Genomic DNA, 17,273 nt, shown 5'->3' with positions numbered 1-17,273 from the left:
TTAGAAGACATACGACATCGTTTTGGTGACTGCGTTATGCGCCCTGGACGTTGAGCCCTGTATCGGGCAACCTTTTGACAAGTAATGGCGTCTCTGTTTCGTCACGTCCCCCCCGGGGCCCGGAAGGACACACTCCCTCAGGGGCTGCATTGGGCTCCCTCTAACCCTTTCACTCATAACTCTGCTTCACCCCAGCTGTTTTCTCAGCTTTCCTTTAAATCCAGTGGCGACTTTTAAGGGTTTGTCTCTGCGAGAGGGGCTGGGTCTGCTCTTTCCAGGAATGTCATTTGGGGTCGGTGAGATCTGTCCGGGGCCCTGAGCCCCATTACTATCTTAAAGAGCCCCCCCGCTTTACCGCCTTCGGGAGCCAGACATCCCCCTTCCAGAGCGTTTGACCATCCTTGAAGACAGGGGTCACTGCCAGGGCTCCTGGGTCACTCGCCACAAAGAACCGCGGGGATTTCACTTTCCCTCACGGCCAGAGGAGTGTTTCTTATCCTTTCTTCGGGCCAGCGTATCTTTTAGAATCACCCAGAAGTTGTCTGCTCGCCTGCCCCGAGTCCCCAGTTTAGAATTCCTGTCCTAGGGGTACCGAGGGGCAGGGGAGGCTTGTGAGAGCTGACGGCCCCAGGCAGTGGTGACTGCACTTTGGGACAGACACCCACTGCCTGACGTGTGTGTGACGTGGTCACCTTCCAAGGCCGTCCTGTGGAATTAGGTGTCCTGCCTCGAGGTCATCTGTAGTTGCTTTGCTGAAAATTAGTTAAATCTGATCCCTGCCACCCAGTTCAGGGTCACAACCAATTCATCGGAGTTAGTATCCCTGCCCACCCCCCGGACCCCGGTTATCTTGGGGTGAGAAATGTCAGAGGGTCTCAGAATACAGGCCAGTTATTGGAGATCTGGTATGAATTCGTCAACAGCAGACAGGGATCTATTTTTTTTTTTTTTTTTTTTTTTTTGTGGTACGCGGGCCTCTCACTGCTGTGGCCTCTCCCGCTGCGGAGCACAGGCTCTGGACGCGCAGGCTCAGCGGCCATGGCTCACGGGCCCAGCCGCTCCGCGGCATGTGGGATCCTCCCAGACCGGGGCACGAACCCGCGTCCCCTGCATCGGCAGGCGGACTCTCAACCACTGCGCCACCAGGGAAGCCCAGGGATCTTTTTTTTTAAGCCCACATTTTTCCTAACCTGTCAAATTAGGATATTGATTAGATCCTCAAAGAGTTTAAAAGGCTGTTACAGGGCCTTCTAGCCATCATTAGCTTATGGGGTACAATGGGTCCATATATAATGATTGTCTCATTAATGCCAAATAGAACTGGAGGTCTTTGGGGATGATTTAAGTGGGAACTTCTGGGGGGTCTTTTCTGCAGGCCCCAGGGTTGATGAAACCACACAGCCGCTCTGGCCTTTCCTCTCTTGGAAACCTCGGAAGGGGCACCCACCTGTCTTGCTTTTTGCTTGGCCTCCTGGGAGCCGTGGCGTTTGGCTGCGTTTTAGATGCTGTGTCTGCTGGGCAGCTGCAGAGGGAAGGGGTGGTGTGGTCAGGTGGCCCCAGCCGGGCCGAGGCCGTGGTGGCCTGAGTTGAGCATAGACGTTTTAAACGTCTCAGTGCAAAGGAGGTCCGGGTCCGCGTGACGTCTCCGTAACGAGAAAACCCCCATCATTCTCCCGAGAGGCCACCTGGATTCTCTGGGGATGCAGGCGCCCCTGTGCAGGCCGGGTGGGTCTGGGTCGTGGATGCGGGCTTGGGGGCCAAAACGGAGCAGGGATCTGGGAGCCTTTGCAGGACCTGTCCCCCTTCCCCAGCCCGGACGCCGGCCTCACCCAGTCATTGATTCTCCCACTTTGTACAGATCGCCTGCGATCCAGGCCGTTTCTTTTGGGGAATCAAGGTTCCTTGGGCTGGGGTTCTTCAGAGGACTCGCCCCCTTCCCAGCAGGTGAAGAGAAGCAGTTTGGTGTTCTCTGCACTTGCCGGCAAGACGGGGCCTACTGTTCCTGCCCGATCCTAAGGGGATTTTCTAGTCTTGCTTAGAGCCTGTAATCCGGGTTCTGAATCACCAGGGCCAGGAGTGCAACTCCAGGTTACTGACCTTGACGGTTGGCGCTGGGTGGTCCTGACACTGGGTAGACCAGGCCGTAAGGACTAAAGCGGAACCCGGGACGGTGACGCTTTGGGGGAAGCGGAGGCCACAAACAAACCAGAGAGGGTTGCACAGCTTGCCTGGAGCGGGGCGTTTCCTGGGCCTCTGCCTGCGGGCGTGGGGGGCAGCACGTCAGCGTAAGGCTGGCCCTGAGACCCTAGAAGAAGCCGTCCTGGGCCCTCCCTGAATGCAGGAGGCAGGCGTGTCCCATGAGGCTGCCCCGGCCCCTGGGGCTGTGCCCCTGTGTCCCGGCACCACGGGCCTGCGGCCATCACCGAGGTCCAGCCATCCCCTCCGAAGACATCCAGGCAAGCCAGCCTCCCCGTGGTCACGCGGCCCCCTCCTCTGCTCCCGTGCCTAGGATTGGGGTCCTCTCCCCATTTCGCACTCCCTCTGGTAACTTCGGGGCCGCTGAGACTCCCTTCCTGCTCAGGATCTGAGACGGGGCCTGGGCATAGCTCTGGCCCCCGCTCACTCTTCCGCCTTCGCTCCAGGCCTGCCCTGCACCGTGGGGCGGGACCTCCAGAATCAGCCTCTGTCCAGCAGAACCTGTAACTGTTGGCTTAGTAGGGTTCAGTTTAGTAGCAGATGCACTTATTAAACGCCTACTGTACACCTAAACTGCTCCGTGTCTTTGGGCTTCAGCCGGGTGGAAAGGAAACGGTCTAAGGAAGTAACTGGGCCTCTTGCTCAGCTCACCCCTCAGTTTTGACGTCTCTCTGAGAAACAAAACATGAAGCGTTGGATAGCAGACGAGTTTCTCCCAGACAGTGTAGATAAGCGTGTCAGCGTCCGGCTCACGTCCAGACGAGAATGAACGGTCTCTACAGTGACAGCAAATCCTTTGTTATTTTGCCAGGAGGGAGATGAATATTACACGTAACTTCTCCTTTCAGCTTCTCTGAGCTGAGAGCGTGTGTTACTGTAGCGATTTAAAAATTGGGAGGCAGCGTCTGAGTGAGTCGGGAGCAGGGGCGTTCGTGGGCCTGGGTGGCGCGTCACGCTGCAGGGAGGGGGAGGGGCACTCCCATGTCCGCTCTTCTCGTTATCTGAGGCAGGGGGGTGACTGTAAGAGGCGTGGAGTCATCACGGGGTGGGGACGGGAGGCAGGCGACCCTTTGAGATGAGAGTGAGGGGCTCACGGGCTCACATGGTGATTGAAGTCTACCCTGGACGGGAGCAGGGACCTCTGAGATGCTTGGGGTCAGACACCACCCTGGGCCCCTTAGTGCCCGCTCGCCCCCAGGGACCAAAGGGCCACCACCGAGGTCCTGCCACTGGCCTGGCTGGGGTCTCCCCCTGGGGCCTGCACGCAAACCCCCTCCCCACCACGGCCGTTCACTCGGGCCGGGATCTCTGATTCCCTCTCACATCCCACGATTGGAGGGCGGCGTGGAGGGACAGCTGTGATGGTAGTGGCCTCCACGGGCCTCTTTCCAAATGGCTTCCTGTCCGTGGAAGGGCAGCCTGAGTTGGTCCCTCAGACAGATGACCACACTGACCTCCTCACCCTCCACCTAGACCTGGCAAACTTTGCTGGATGTGGTGGCGCTCAGACATTTGCTGCACATCTGCCCCTTGATCAGACTGTTCCTGCAGCCTTTCCCTAACAGCACATGGCCAAACCTACCCCCTCTCCGGGAGCGGAGGCATCCAGCTGGTTCCTGCCCCGGGGGATGGGCTGGGCCACGGTGCTGAGCACAGCAAAGAGACCCCAACTTCTAGCTCCTTAACGTGGGACCAGATTCTGCCCGGGCTGTGAGCCTTGGGCCTTTCCAGATCCGCACCTTAGCTAGAGCTTTGGGGGCCGTGGGATGGATTTCTCCACCTGCCCTCCCTCATGGCCTTGAAAACTCACACAACTCTGTTGGCTTTTGGGGTTTGGGTTCTCTGCCTGAAGCTGCCGTGGCCCCTCTTGTCATCACGCTAGAGAGACCGTGTGTCTACCCTGGGTCCTCCAGGGGCTGCAGGGGCAGTTCTTTTCGTGGCATCCCCCCTCCCCTCAGCAGGGCATCAGCAGCGCTCACAGGGACCAGAAGCAGAGCCCAGCTGCCCCGCCGTGCAGCAGTTCCGCCAGCAGAGGGCGCCCAAAGACAGCATCCTCACTGAAAGCTGCCCTGACCCCCGCTCTGCCACGCGGGCCATCTGGTTGACCTTGTTACAGTTCTAAAGAAGGGGTGGGTCTGATGATGGGCTCTGTCCTTGCCAAGGACCGTGGACTGGGCTTCAGCGCTCTGCAGCGAGGTAGCTTCCGCCGCAGGGCCTTGTCCTTCCTCTGTCGGGTGTCCCCGTTGACACCCCTCGGGCTCGCTTCTTCGGCCTGGTTCTGAGAAGCACACTGACTTGGGTTGAGCCTTCCTGGCTGTGCCTCGATAGCCCAGCTCCCTTGTCAGCCCCGGGCCCTCGCTCTCGGGGGAATTGCAAATTGCACACAGAGAGAACCAGGATGGATGGAAGGACGGGGCTGCGATTTCCTCTCCCGTCCGTGAGGCAGGGCGTGGAGGGCGTGCGTGTGGAGGATTCTGGAGCAGCCTTGTGCCCTCAGCAGGGCCAGCGCAGGTCTGGCTTTTAATGGCCTCAAATTGTTTCCGGCCTGTGTTGTAAGGAACCCTCCCTCCCACCAACATACCAGGGTTTGGGTTTCCCTTTTAAATTTGAAGTCTTCTGATTTTTTTTACTTTTTCTCTGATTTGCATGTCAACCAGGAAATGTCAAGAAGTGCAATTCTCGTCATGATTCCCTGCCTCTTGCCTTCCTTCCCCTCTTCCCTCTCTCCTCCCTCCCTCCAGAGGGCGCAAAATGAGACACACTCTGCCAGGCACAGCTCTAGACACTGCGGAGGGTAAAAGACGCGTCTGAAACAGCGCCTGCCCAGAGGAAGCTCACATTCTAGAAAGTACTAAGAAGGATTTATACATAGATATATTGAGGTGTGGGAACTGAAAAAGATAGCAGTGAAGGCTCACAGTTGGAAGGACCAATGAGGTTTGCATTTGGACTGAGCCTCGGAGGGGCTAGGTTTGACCATGTGGTGTTAGGGGAAGGCTGCAGGAACAGTTTGATCAAGGGGCAGATGTGCAGCAAATGCACCACCATATCCAGCAAATGTTGCCTGGTCCCTGAGCTGGTCTGTTTGCAGAGAGCTGTGGCTGGGCACGGTTGGGGGCTTCCCGACTGCCTTGTCTCTGTCCTCTGTTCCAGCATCTGCATTTCCCGAGGACTTCTCCATTCTAACCACTGTGAAAGCCAAGAAGGGCAGCCAGGCCTTCCTGGTCTCCATCTACAATGAGCAGGGCATCCAGCAGATCGGCCTGGAGATGGGCCGCTCTCCGGTCTTCCTCTATGAGGACCACACAGGGAAACCGGGGCCGGAGGACTACCCCCTCTTCAGAGGCATCAACCTGTCAGATGGCAAGTAAGTGGCACCACTCAGCAACCCACTCCTTCTCCTGCTGGAGGGTCGGGGCCCCCGGCCGAACCGGGGACCTTATAGCAGAATGTGCTTTATATAGCAGGATGGTGCTGGCACGCCCGCAGGTCGGAGGGAGCACCGGGCTTGGAGTCCTGGGAGCTGGGTCTTGGTCTGGGCGCATCCTCTGTGGCTCTGGGGAGGCCTTCTTCTCCCTGGGCCTCCGCGTCCCCTTTGTAAAATGCACTGAGCTGTATCAAATGCTAGCCTCTTAGTGTCCGAAGGGACGCGGGAGACTGTGTAGTTATACCCAGCTTCTTCCAGAAAGGCTTTAAGGCATCCTCAAGGATACAGACACAGATGTGAGAGTAAATGATTTTTAAAAAAAAAGAAAAAGGAGTCAGGTCTTTCCAGAATTCTCTGTTGGATGCATCCCTAAACCCCGGTAGTTTGAAATTAATTGGCTGACACGTCTGAGGCCACGTGCTGTGATCCTTGAAGACCTCAGGCCGTGATTTCTGCATTTCTAATTGAGAGTTTCACGTAGATCCCTCAGTCCCACCGTTTCCTGTCAGACTCGGTTTCTCCGGCAGCCTGCATGTGCTGTTGGGGGTTGAGATGGTACACAGGGAAGTACTGTCAGGTCTCCCCGCCCTTGACCCACTGGCCAGCCCACTCCAGGGTTCAGGGCTGTGCTCCGGGCTGCACAGCTGGTCTCATCCCGGAGACGAGAGACCTGAGTTTTGAGTCCAGTGGGTCTCACGTGGCACGCGGTGTGGACCTGTGCCCACGGCTGTCTGCCCACAGAGGCTCGGCTCTGAACTGCTCACCCCCGTGACACTGCAGGAGAGAGATGTCCTCCTGCGTCCCCAGGGACTTGCGGTTACTTCGTGACACCGGCCCCCCTTCACCTGCCTGGCTGTCTGTTTCTTTGCAGGTGGCACAGAATTGCTCTTAGCATCCACAGGAAGAATGTCACCTTGATCCTGGACTGTAAGAAGAAGGTGACGACATCCCTGGACCGCAGCAATCACCCCGTGATAGACGTTAACGGCATCATCGTGTTTGGCACCCGAATTCTGGATGAGGAGGTGTTTGAGGTAAGCAGGGGGCCTGGGGCCAGCCAAGCCGATGCCGTGTTGCCTGGATCTTGGCGCTCTGCTGGGGGCGTGGGTTGGGGGGAGGGAACACCTACTGATTGTCCTGCTTCTGGTAACGGCAGGAGTGATGTCTGCCGGTGGAGACGGGCGGGCGTTCGAACGGGCCCTCGGGCTTTGCGCCGGTGGGGAGGATGAGGTTTGAGTCTCACCTCTCTCGGGGGTCCTACTGGGGCCACGTACGTAACTATGAGAGGTTCGGGGGCGGGGGAGCTGGCCTCGGTGCAGGCCCGCGGGGCCGGACTCTCCACTGTCTCGTTTGCTGATTCCAGGCCTTGGGCAGGTTGCGCTGACGTTTCTGAGCCTCAGTCTCTCCATCTGTAAAATGGGATCACGCATGCAGCTCCTTCACAGAACGTGGCAAGAATTACGTGGGGCTGAATGCGTAAAGCACCACGGCCTCCTCATAGCAAGCGCTTGACGTGTGTCAGCCTTGATAGCAACCCCGCGTCGGGGCAGGTGGAAAGGTGGACAGAGCCCAGTTGGTCAGATGTGGCTGAGCAAGGAAAGATCAGAACAGCCACGTCTGCGTGGAGGCGGGGGTTGGGGGATGGGCGAACCAGCGTGTGAAGGTGGGTCCGTGGATCCTGCCGAAGTTGGCAGCCCCTCAGCACAGCAGGAGTCCAGGACGGCCGCAGCCTGTGGGCAGCGGGGTGGGCTGGGCGCCTGGATCCTGCAGGCACTGCCGAATTTTGCGAGTAATGGCGACACCCCCTCCGAGCACGACTCCGGCCACAGTTGCCCAGAGACCCGGGATGAACTGCAGGCGGCTGGGCGGCTTTGGGGTCCTCCCGGGGAGCTACTGTCAAAGGCTTGGGGGTCGCCCCGACTGGGATTAAGTTTTTGCCGGCGTAGACCTCTTGCTGGTGGGAGGGTCCAGGTAAAGCAGGTGGCTTTGGTGAGCTTCAGGACTTATTTGTAAAACGTGGGTACTGGTAGTGTTGCCTCGAGAGGTGCCGGGGGCTCACCTGGGCTCATCCGAGAAGCGCCCGGGAGCCTGGGTCGCTGCCGCCACCCTTGCTCGAGGTCTGAATGCGGAGGTGGGTCCGTGTGCCGAGGCTGGGGTTTGAATTCATGTACCGCGTGGTAGCTTTTCCGCGCTGTTGCCACATCTTCCCGATTTCTAGTGCCTTTTGTGCGCCGATGGTGTGTCTTTTATTGTAACGACTCAGGAAGCAGCTTTATCTGTCTTTTAAAAAAATAAGGATCCTAAACCGAATCCTGCTTCCTTGATTTTCTGAGCCAGTTTTCCCATGAGCACAGGTCTGCTAAGACTCCGGTGCTGTAGGGAAAGCACTGGGGACGTCAGGGCTGGGTTCAAGCCCCAGCTGCACTGTTTACATGCTGTGAGATCCTGGGTGACTGCCTCGCCTCTCTGAAATGCTTGTGTGGGGGAGGTGTGTTTAAGGACCACCGAGGCATACGCGTGGCCCACGGCCAGCGTTCCGTAGCTGTTACCCACGTTTATGATTAGAGAAGGAAAACAATTTATAATTACCAAAAAGAAATGGAAGAGAAGAACAAGTATCGTATATTAACCATATACGTGGAATCTAGAAAAACGGTACAGATGAACCGGTTTGCAGGGCAGAAACAGAGACACAGATGTAGAGAACAGACATATGGACACCAAGGGGGGAACGTGGGGTGGGGGGTGGCGGGATGAATTGGGAGATTGGGATTGACATGTATACACTAATGTGTATAAAATAGATAACTAACAAGAACCTGCTGTATAAAAATAAATAAATAAGATAAAATCCAAATCAAAAATTAAAAAAAAGAAACGGATCTCACATCGGGTAACTCTGGTTTCCTCCTCTGTTTAGCCTCCCAGCAAGCTGGGTAGGTCTTGCTGTGCGGCTGAGAGCATGCAGGCTCTCATTCCATTTTGATGGAATCCGTAGCTCAAAAATATGTACAGCGTTCTGGGGAGCCCTTCTTCCTGGTCGTGGCTTTCGATTTGAGGGAGCGTGTCCGCCAGGCACCAGAGATTCTTGTTGACCACAAGCCGTTCGCGTTCTGAAGGAGGTGATTCTGTAGCCTTGGACTTCCCCGGCTGTTGGATGTGTCCACGTCGGAAAATGTGACCTGTCTTTCCTAATGAAGAGCAGCGAGCTAGAGGTGGTGATGCCCTCGGGGGCCCCAGAGCATCATTTTTTGCTGTTTTATTCAGAGAGCAAGGATAAAGTTGGGTGGGTTGGCCTCGTATCCCCAGCCCCGCTTCGTCTCGCGGCGAGTGAAACAGAATTTTTATAAATAAAAGTGATTTAACTCGTGGCTTTCCAGAAGACTCCAGATAACGACACTTGGCATTTGTCACCGCTTTGGTTTCTGGAGAAGTGTCTTTAAAAGGAGGGGCCAGCACCATTGAAACCGATTCCCCGGCAGCCGCGTTCTTCCCCGGGAAGGATGACTTCCCCTCATTAAAAGCCAATTTGCGCCGAAGCTCTTGGAGGCTCTGGGGGAGCCGGAAGGATTCTGGGTACTTTGGTGGAGGGCCAAGTCGCTGCTGGCACACGCTGGGTTTTGTGATGTGTGCTGTTTCCAAACAGGGCTTTGCTGAACTCTAGAGAGTCTGTTGGGACCACTGGGGTTTTTCCTGGGGTGTGCGTGGGCCAGGGAGGAAGTGGGGTGCGTAGCAAGGTCCCCTAGGCTTTCATGCTCTTCCTCTCCGGCTGATGGCCTGGAGCCCACACTGAACCTGTCCAAACCCAACGTCCTCATCTGGAAGATGGGCGCGACGGGGCCAGTGCTAGGGGTCGTGGGGTGGCCCGAGGGAGTCTCTGTAAGATGCCTGCACCTGTGAGGACCATCGCGAACCACACCGACCAGACCCCTGGCAGTCAGAGCGGGCGGCCACCGTCAGCATCCCCCTGCATTTACCTGTCAACCATGGCGGCGGCTGTGACCAAGGTCCGCTCCCTCTGTGGTGGCACAGGGTCACGAGCTGTCCCTTATCTCACCGTGCGAGTTAGGTGCTGGACCTCCACCTTAGAGATGAGGGCCCTGAGCCGTGCAGGGGGTGGAGCCGCCTGGGCTCACGGGGGCCCCCCATTCCTGTGCCCAGAAACCCAAAGGGGAAGGGACTGGCTGTGGGTCGTGCTGCCCTGGCCAGGGTGCATGCTCCCGGCCAGAGCCCCCAGGCGGGGACTGTCCCTCAGGGTGCCGTGGTGTGCTGTGGAAGGGGCTCGAGCTCGCTCCCTGGTCACTGCTTTGCCGCCCCCCTCGCTGACCTGGCCAAGCCCCCGTCCTTGCCCGCCTACTTCCAGGTGGAGCGTGTGCACTACAGGGCTGCCTGAGGACCTGCCTGCGGGGGGCGTCCGCAGTGATGTTCCTGGGGAGCTGTGTGTCCTGTGTCCTGTCCCTTCTCCTGGGGTGTACCCGTGCCCTGGGACCAGTGAGCAGCTGGGGGTCCCGGGGCTTCGTCCCACGCCCCAAGGGCCCGCCGTCGGGGGACGTGGAGGGTATTCTTCGGACCCCTGTGAAGTGGGGTCCTGCGGGCCTCCCTGTGCAGGAGAAAGTGTTGTTTTCACCCCGGGCTTAGGACAAGCTTTGTGTTTTCGGAAACAGACAAGACTGCCAGGAGAGCGAGTGTGTCTGGCAGGAGGGGGAAGTGGCTATATTTCTTCAGTGGCAAACCTGGGTGGGAAGCCAGGCAGGGCCACCAACAGGGCCCTGTGACAACACGCCGCCTGTGTGCTCTGCCCTCCCTGCACCAGAGACGTTGAGTAACCTACCGAAGGTCACCCAGCAAAACTGCAGCGCAGCGGGGTTGGTCTGTTGTTGCTGAGAGCCGATGGCCTGTCCTGATGTCGTGGCGGGTGTGACAGTCACGGCAGCCCCTGCATCTCTCTATCCACCTGACCAAGGAAACCAGGCGCATCCCTGGTGGTCCCGACGTACCGGTGGGTGCCTGGCCTTGCTCCAGGCTGCTCGGTTCCCATCGTCCTGCACAGGCCCCGGGGACACCGGAGTCCCCTGGCCTGTGGGGTCTGAAGCCCTGGACCCTTCCAGGAAGAGCCAGCACGAGCTGCTAGCAGGGGCGGTGGCTGCCAGAGCTATATCCTCCCCTGCGTGACTGGTGCACGGCACCCTCCCCCGGGCCAGGCTCTCAAACGTGGGACTGAACTGGTGGGCCCCGCACCCGCCCTGGGCTCACCTGCGGTCCTGGAGCCGGCCGGTGTTCCAGATGGAGGGGTCCGGAGGGTGGGACTGGGGGGCAAGCCAGAGCATCTGCTCTGGGTTCTGCAGGGGAAGGGCCCTCCTCTTGGGTCCTCGAATGGAGGGGATCACGGAAGAGGAGACCTGCCCTGGGGGACGGGGAGCCGGTGAGTCCTGGGCCAGGAGCCAAGTCTGCTTTTAAGCTGTTGAATGTTTCAAGGGGCAGCAAGACCAAGCAAACTGCAAACTGCAGCTTTTCTCCGCGGGATCCCCGGGTGCTGGCAGGGAGAGAACGGCATTGCGTTCAAGTCACGGTCCTGCCGTCTGTCTGCTCTCCTCGGCCGTTTGGAGAGACCCAGTGGTTTACTTAATCCCTGATTCCCTTTTTCCAGGGGCCTGTCTTTTCCACTGACATGGTCTTCCTTGGAATTCAGCTTTCCCGGGGCGGGAACGGGGCCACGGCGGGGGAGGCGCTTTCCCAGCGATCCACGGAGCCGGCCCGGGATGCCTGTCGAGCACAGACTCACCCTCCTTGATGTGAGGGGTGCCTGGCGTCAGGGTCTCGAAGGAGAGGGAGCAGTGAGTTTGTGTCAGAGGCCAAGGCTGTGACCTGTGACCCTTGACTCTGGGAACATCCTGTCACTGATCACTTGCCCAGAGCCCCCTGGGGTGCAGGACACTGGTGGGTCTAGAGGCCACAGAGCAGACAGGCGTGCACCTGGGCGACGGGTGTGGTGATGGGCGAGCTGCAGGGCTGGGTAGCACGAGGCCTCCTGTGTCCTGTCCCACCCGGGGACGCCACTGGAGAAAGCACTCGTCCTGCCGGTGGCGATGAGTCTGGTGTTGGCTGTGTCGGAGCGTGACCCTCATTTGCACTTTACTCCCTTTCTGTCTGCCTTCCCACGGCTTTGTCAGTTTGACCCCAACGTCTCTCTGGAGAGGGGCTGCAGACACTTCCAGAGTGCGCTTTTCCCTTCCTTGGAAGGTGGTGCATTTGCAGGGCCAGTGGGGCCACTCTGGGTTCACTTTCGTGTCCATTCAGACACAGGTGGGTACGATGGGGATACGGCCAGAGGGCATCTGTGGGCAGCGAGCAGCTCTGCAGGCTTGTCTCGGGGTGTCTCTGCGCTTCCATCCCCACTGGTTGACAGTGTTCACAGGCCAGGTGCCCCTCCCTGGGTCCACGGGTGTTTTTCCAGTTGGCGTTGCTGGGTAGACCGGTGCTGGGCATAGGAGGAGCTGGGCTCTGGAGCCGGACCGGGTGGGAAGCGCGGCTCCATCTGGAAAACGGGCCAGTGCGTTCAAGATTGATGCTGAGGTCGGCCTGCTGCGCACACAGCCCCCCATGTTCTCAGAGATCAAGACTCAGAGCGAACCATCAAAGACCCCTAACGCATGCTCTGCCCTGGCACGCAGAGCCGCCGTGGAGGGCCCAGTGTCTGCACGGCAGCTCTCACAGTCGAGGCCGTGCACTCGGACCTTAGTCGGTGGTGTGGAAGCTCCCAGGGCTAAGTCTTGGGTCCAAGTCCCCGAGGGGGCAGCTCAGACCCGGCCTTTCCTACCGCAAACCGCACGTCCTGGGCAGGGCTTGGCTGAGGACCGTGTCCACCCCGGTCCCGGCCCTCTCCTTCGCGTCCATCTGTGCATCGCCCGGGAGCACTGTCCTGCGTCAGGCCACGTGAGGCGGCAGCCCTGCGCCCAGCGAGGCAGACCCCAGGGAAGCAGAGGGGCGTGAATGAGTCAAGGTCAGAGGCCCCTCTGCTTCAGCTCTGCCCACTTCACAGGGACCTTCCCCGATTCCTGGCAAGAACAGGGATGTTGCAGGCTCCGTGTGTTTCCTGGGACCCCAGAAACACACGTCTCCACTTTGGTCTCTTGAAAAGACAGGAGTTTATTACTTCCTGGTTCTGGAAGCTGGAACTCTGCAGCCTGAAATGGGTGGGGCAGAGCTCCCAGCAGGGGCTCCAGGGGAGGGTCCTTCCCCCCTCTTCCCGCTTGGAGGGCAGTGGGCGTGGCCAGGCCCAGCAGCAGGTGGAGTAATCTGGAGCGGTGCTGCCTCGGGTGGCCTGGCAGGGCAGGGAGGTGCTCCTGGGGAAGCACAAGCCCAGGTGTCCCTGGCTGTGGCCGCATCACTCCCGTCCCTGCTCTGTGCTCACCTGGCCTCTCCTCTCCTCCCTGCGTCTCTGTTCTGTCTGCCTCTTGTAAGGTCACAAGTCATTGGGTTCGGGGTCTGTCTTAATCCAGGCTGATTCTCTTCTTGAGACCCGTCACTTACCTACACCCGTGAAGACCCTGTTTCCGAGTAAGGCCACATTCCCAGGTTCCAGGGGTGAGGATTTGGCCCTGGGGTGGGGGTCCGTACCCAGCCCACTGCCCAGGCCAGCGTGGGGAGGGACTGCTCCCCAGTAATGCCTGCGGGGCACGTGTGGGGAATTAAAAGCGGGCCTCTGGGCGTGCATATTTGCTTGTTTTCAAATCGAGGTTTGTCTCGGGCTGCTGAGTTGTGTGTGGGCAAGGAGGCTGGGGGGTAAGCTCTTGCCGGCTGGAGGGGCTAGGGGGCCAGCCCTGTGCACGGCTCCCGGCTTGAATGGGCAGCTGACTGACCAGTGAAGGCAGTGGGCAGGGAGTTTGAAGTGCGTTTTTGTCTCCAGTTCGGGTGCAGGAGAGGCTGGGCTGTGGGCAAGCCGGGGCCAGGACTCCTCCTGGGGCAGGTGGCTGGCAGCCTGTGGGCTGGGGAGGGTGTGACCCCTTAGCAGAGGCTGGTGGGAGCAGGGTGACGGTGAAGGAATCGCATGATCTCACGTTCAGGTCTCCGCCAAGGGCTTTCACCTGGAATTGCTCCTCGGGTGGGCAGTGATTTTCAGGGGCTGGGGTGCTCTCCTGGGTCGTGCCGGGTGTTCGTGATCTGCGTTGAGCCCAGCAGTGGGTGGGGGACCTCTCTACCTGGGCCCGGCAAGGAGGGTTCCAGAGAGACCCCAGAGCATCAGGCAGGCCCTGCTTGGCCCACGTGCTTCGGGACCTGGCTCCTTCTGCTGCCTGGCCCGAGAGGGCTGCAGGTTTGTTCCATGGAAACTGTGAGCAACAGGCCCACGTCCCAACCCGACAGGCTGACGCGGTGCTGGAGGCCGGCCCTGTGGCGTCACGCAGCTTACAGTGGACTCTCTGATCTGTGGGTCCCCAGGGAGGGTGGTGCCCGGTGACCCGCAGGCCGCAGCGGCTCTAGAGGAGGACGCTGGGGACGGACCGGGTCGTGCCGGACGAGGGTCAGGCGTTGCTGCCGAAGCTTGTGGGTGCTGAGTCCCGCGGTCCCGCCGGCAGTGGCAGTGGGTGGGATGGGGAGGTGAGGGGAGTGGCCGAGGGGAGCCCACCCACTCGAGCCAGGGAGCTGCCGTTGTGGACGGCTGCAGGGTGAGGGGGTCCTGCCGGTGCGTGGCCTCCTTCTCTGCCGCAGCCAGCCGCTGAGGGCAGCCCCGGCCTCACTTACCGTCCGCAGGGCCTTGGGCAGTCCCGGGACTCGGCCCGCTCACCCTGAAGGTGGGACTGCCGTGCTTGCGGTGACGATGGACGGCCACAGTGCCTGACCAAGTCCGCAGCCCGCCAGCCAGCACTGGGCGTCCCGCTGCTGTCGGTGATGCTGGCGGAGGGCCCCTGGCGGGCGGGGGGGGACACAGGCGTCGCATGAATTCTCGGGGAGGGAGTTTTCTTCTCAAGATGGTTTGGGTTGCCGTTGCTGTTGTTAGCGCGCTGTGCTGTAGGCGGGCGGATTCCGAGACGGGAGGGGGGCCTGACGGTCTGCAGGCTCAGCTGCTGGGAGAGCAGCGGGGATTCGATCCTCACCTGCAAACCTTGGGCGTGGGCCATAGCCGGGCGGCTCTGGGGGTGCAGTGAGACCCTCCTGAGGGGCAGAGGGGAAGGCGCGGAGGGGCTGGCCCCCAGCGCCGTGCCTCCAGGCCTGGAACCCTTGTGACCCCTTCCACCGCCTCCGGGAAAAGAGCCTCCGAGATGGGGGTCAGCGCACGAGGTTGCTGGGTGCCCCCTTCTCGAGGGTGCTCTGGGGTTGGAGGGGGCCGGTGGCGCGGGACACGATAACAGTTGTGCAGAGCATCCGTCAGAGGTCTCTGATGGTCTCGATCTCCGAGGACACGGAAAATCCATCTCAGCTCGTTTCTGACTCTGCCGCCGTGGATTTTCCCGGAAGCTCTCAGCTCCGGGAAGCTCAGGTGTGTGTGCGGGCTGTGCTCTTTGGTCTCCTTCACCTGATGAGTCTTCACGGAGCCCAGGGGTTGTGCATTGTGTTGGCTCCGTAGCACCCGTGGGGAACCTGGAGCCCAGAGACGTAAAGCCACCTGCTCAAGGTCACACAGCAGGGAAGTGCAGGGCTGGATTTGGGGCCCAGGTCTGGAGCATTCCCTGGGTCAGATGGGGGCTGCTGGGTCCCCAGTGTCAGACTTCTGTCCCTGTCCCTTTGGGGGGCTCACCCTCCAGCCTGATGGAGCCCCTGTTTGCTCACTCCCCTCTCGGGGCTGACCCTCCAGCCGGCCCCTGGTTCTCAGTCCTTCCTGAGCTCCAAGGACTATGCGTGTCTCCACTCAAAGTGAGCCCCCTCCCCCCCAGGCCTGGCCCTGCTCACTTTCAACCCGGAATCGCCGTTTTCTCTAGTCTGAGCTGCATTTTCCAGGCCCCTCCAGGCGACGTCTATCCAGCTGCGGCCGGTCCAGAGTCTGTCCACAAGCAGGTCTTTCCAAAAGGTCCAGGGAGTGCCCAGGCGGCAGCCGGTACTTGAGGGCACTGCAGTGACTCCTGACACTCGTGGAGGCCTGGAATTCTACAGATCGATTAATATAAATAATTCTACAAGTTAATTTCCCTGAGCACACACCACCTTCTCCAGAGCCCAGCCCCACTGCTTGCAGTTAATGCTCCCGCGAGGCTGTGTTTGAGGCTACTTCTCAGGGGTTGGGTCGTGAGATTGTCCCCATGAGTCAGCCACACTGTGTCACCCCATCCTTCCCACGTCCAGCAGTGTGTGTTTGCAGTCGAGGTTGCCGGGTCTGGGGCAGAGCCTGGGACCTTGGCCGGCGTTGTGCCGCATGGCCTCAGTGCTTGAAGTGAGGCTGGATTACGGCACAGAGTCTGCTCAGAGCGGGGGTGCTGGCCTGGAGCGTGTGGGGCAGCCTGGGCCTCTAAAATCAACTCCTCCCCACCACTCCCCTGCCTGGCCCCCTGCAGGGAAGTGCGTGTTCTGCATGCAGTGTGAGTCCTTCTCACGACTGTGGACCTGCAGAAGCACCTGCGTGGGGTCTGTCACAAACAATGCCAAGTTTCTCTCGTTGGTTGACAGAATAAGATGCCGCAGAAAGGTCTTTCAGGTTGGGACCGTGTTCTAGAACCAAGGAAGTGAAATTCAGTGAAGGTGACTGTGAATTTCTGCACTTGGGTTCAAAACAAGCAGCTGGCAGGTGCGGGATGGGGAGATGCGGGTGTAGGACACTCCCGTGGAGGAGGTGCAGGGGTCTGTGCGTGGCAAGCCCATTAGCGACCATGGGTGTGATGCGTTCGGAACAGAGGGTGGGATGATCGAGGGGCTGGACGTGCGCAGCGGAGGCTGAACTAAGACCTGAGGTCTGCGCCTAGAGTGGGGCGGCAGGATGGAGACGGCGCTGGTGCCTGAGGTAGAGCGTCTCGTCCAGGGGTGTGGGGTGAGGCAGTGGCCAAGTGAGGACCACGGAACAGGGCGTTCACACGTATGAACCTGCAGCATCCACCTCCTCCACCAGGGCCCAGCTCTGAGGCCACTGCCTCAGGATGCCTTCCTTGACCTTGCCAGCCAGAGGAGGTCACCTGGGCGCCTCCTGAGGAACCAGTGAGAGCTTGAGACTTGCAGTCGAGGGCACTGATTTATTTGTCTTGGTGTCAATAAGCTTATCATAGGGGTGCTAAAAATGCTGGTTGAAAGGGTGAAAGAATGAATAGTCAGAGCTGACTGCCTTCAGAGGGAGAGGGCAGTGAGCCTTTGTCAGGGATCCAGGGCTGATGGTGATGGTGGTGATGGCGGTCATGGTGGTCGTGGTGGAGGTGGTGGTGTTGGTGGTGATGATAATGATGATGGTGATGTTGGTGATGATGACGGCAATGGTAGTGGTGCTGAAGGTAGTGATGTTAACGATGGGGATGGGAGTGGGAATGGTAATGGTGGTTATGGTGGTGGTGGTGATGATAATGTTGGTGATGTTAGTGTTCGTGATGGTGGTCAGTGGTGGTCCTCGTGGTGATGGTGATGATAATAGTAATGATGGTGATGATGGTGGTGGTGATGGTAGTGATGTTGATGATGGGGATGGGAGTGATGGTGGTAATAGTGGTGATGGTGGTGATGATGATGGTGATGATGGTGG

The 17,273-nt window shown here is 59.3% G+C and overlaps 1 protein-coding gene across 5 annotated transcripts in view; it reads left to right on the top strand.

Moving 5' to 3' along the window:
- The window catches only part of COL5A1 (collagen type V alpha 1 chain), a 155,872-nt gene that overhangs the window by 41,459 nt on the left and 97,140 nt on the right, over nt 1-17,273 (top strand). For all 5 annotated transcript variants that reach the window (XR_013828946.1, XM_079925578.1, XM_079925579.1 and 2 more), the window contains exons 3-4: nt 5,350-5,563; nt 6,495-6,657. Coding sequence is in view for 4 of the 5 variants with exons in the window: in XM_079925578.1 (XP_079781704.1) it covers nt 5,350-5,563; nt 6,495-6,657 (377 nt within the window). In the remaining variant the exon portion in view is untranslated. The remainder of the gene's footprint in view (nt 1-5,349; nt 5,564-6,494; nt 6,658-17,273) is intronic.

The sequence above is a fragment of the Stenella coeruleoalba genome (assembly GCF_951394435.1).
Source record: "Stenella coeruleoalba genome assembly, chromosome: 7".
Lineage (NCBI taxonomy): Eukaryota > Metazoa > Chordata > Mammalia > Artiodactyla > Delphinidae > Stenella > Stenella coeruleoalba.
This window is presented reverse-complemented; position numbering and strand designations above follow the sequence as displayed.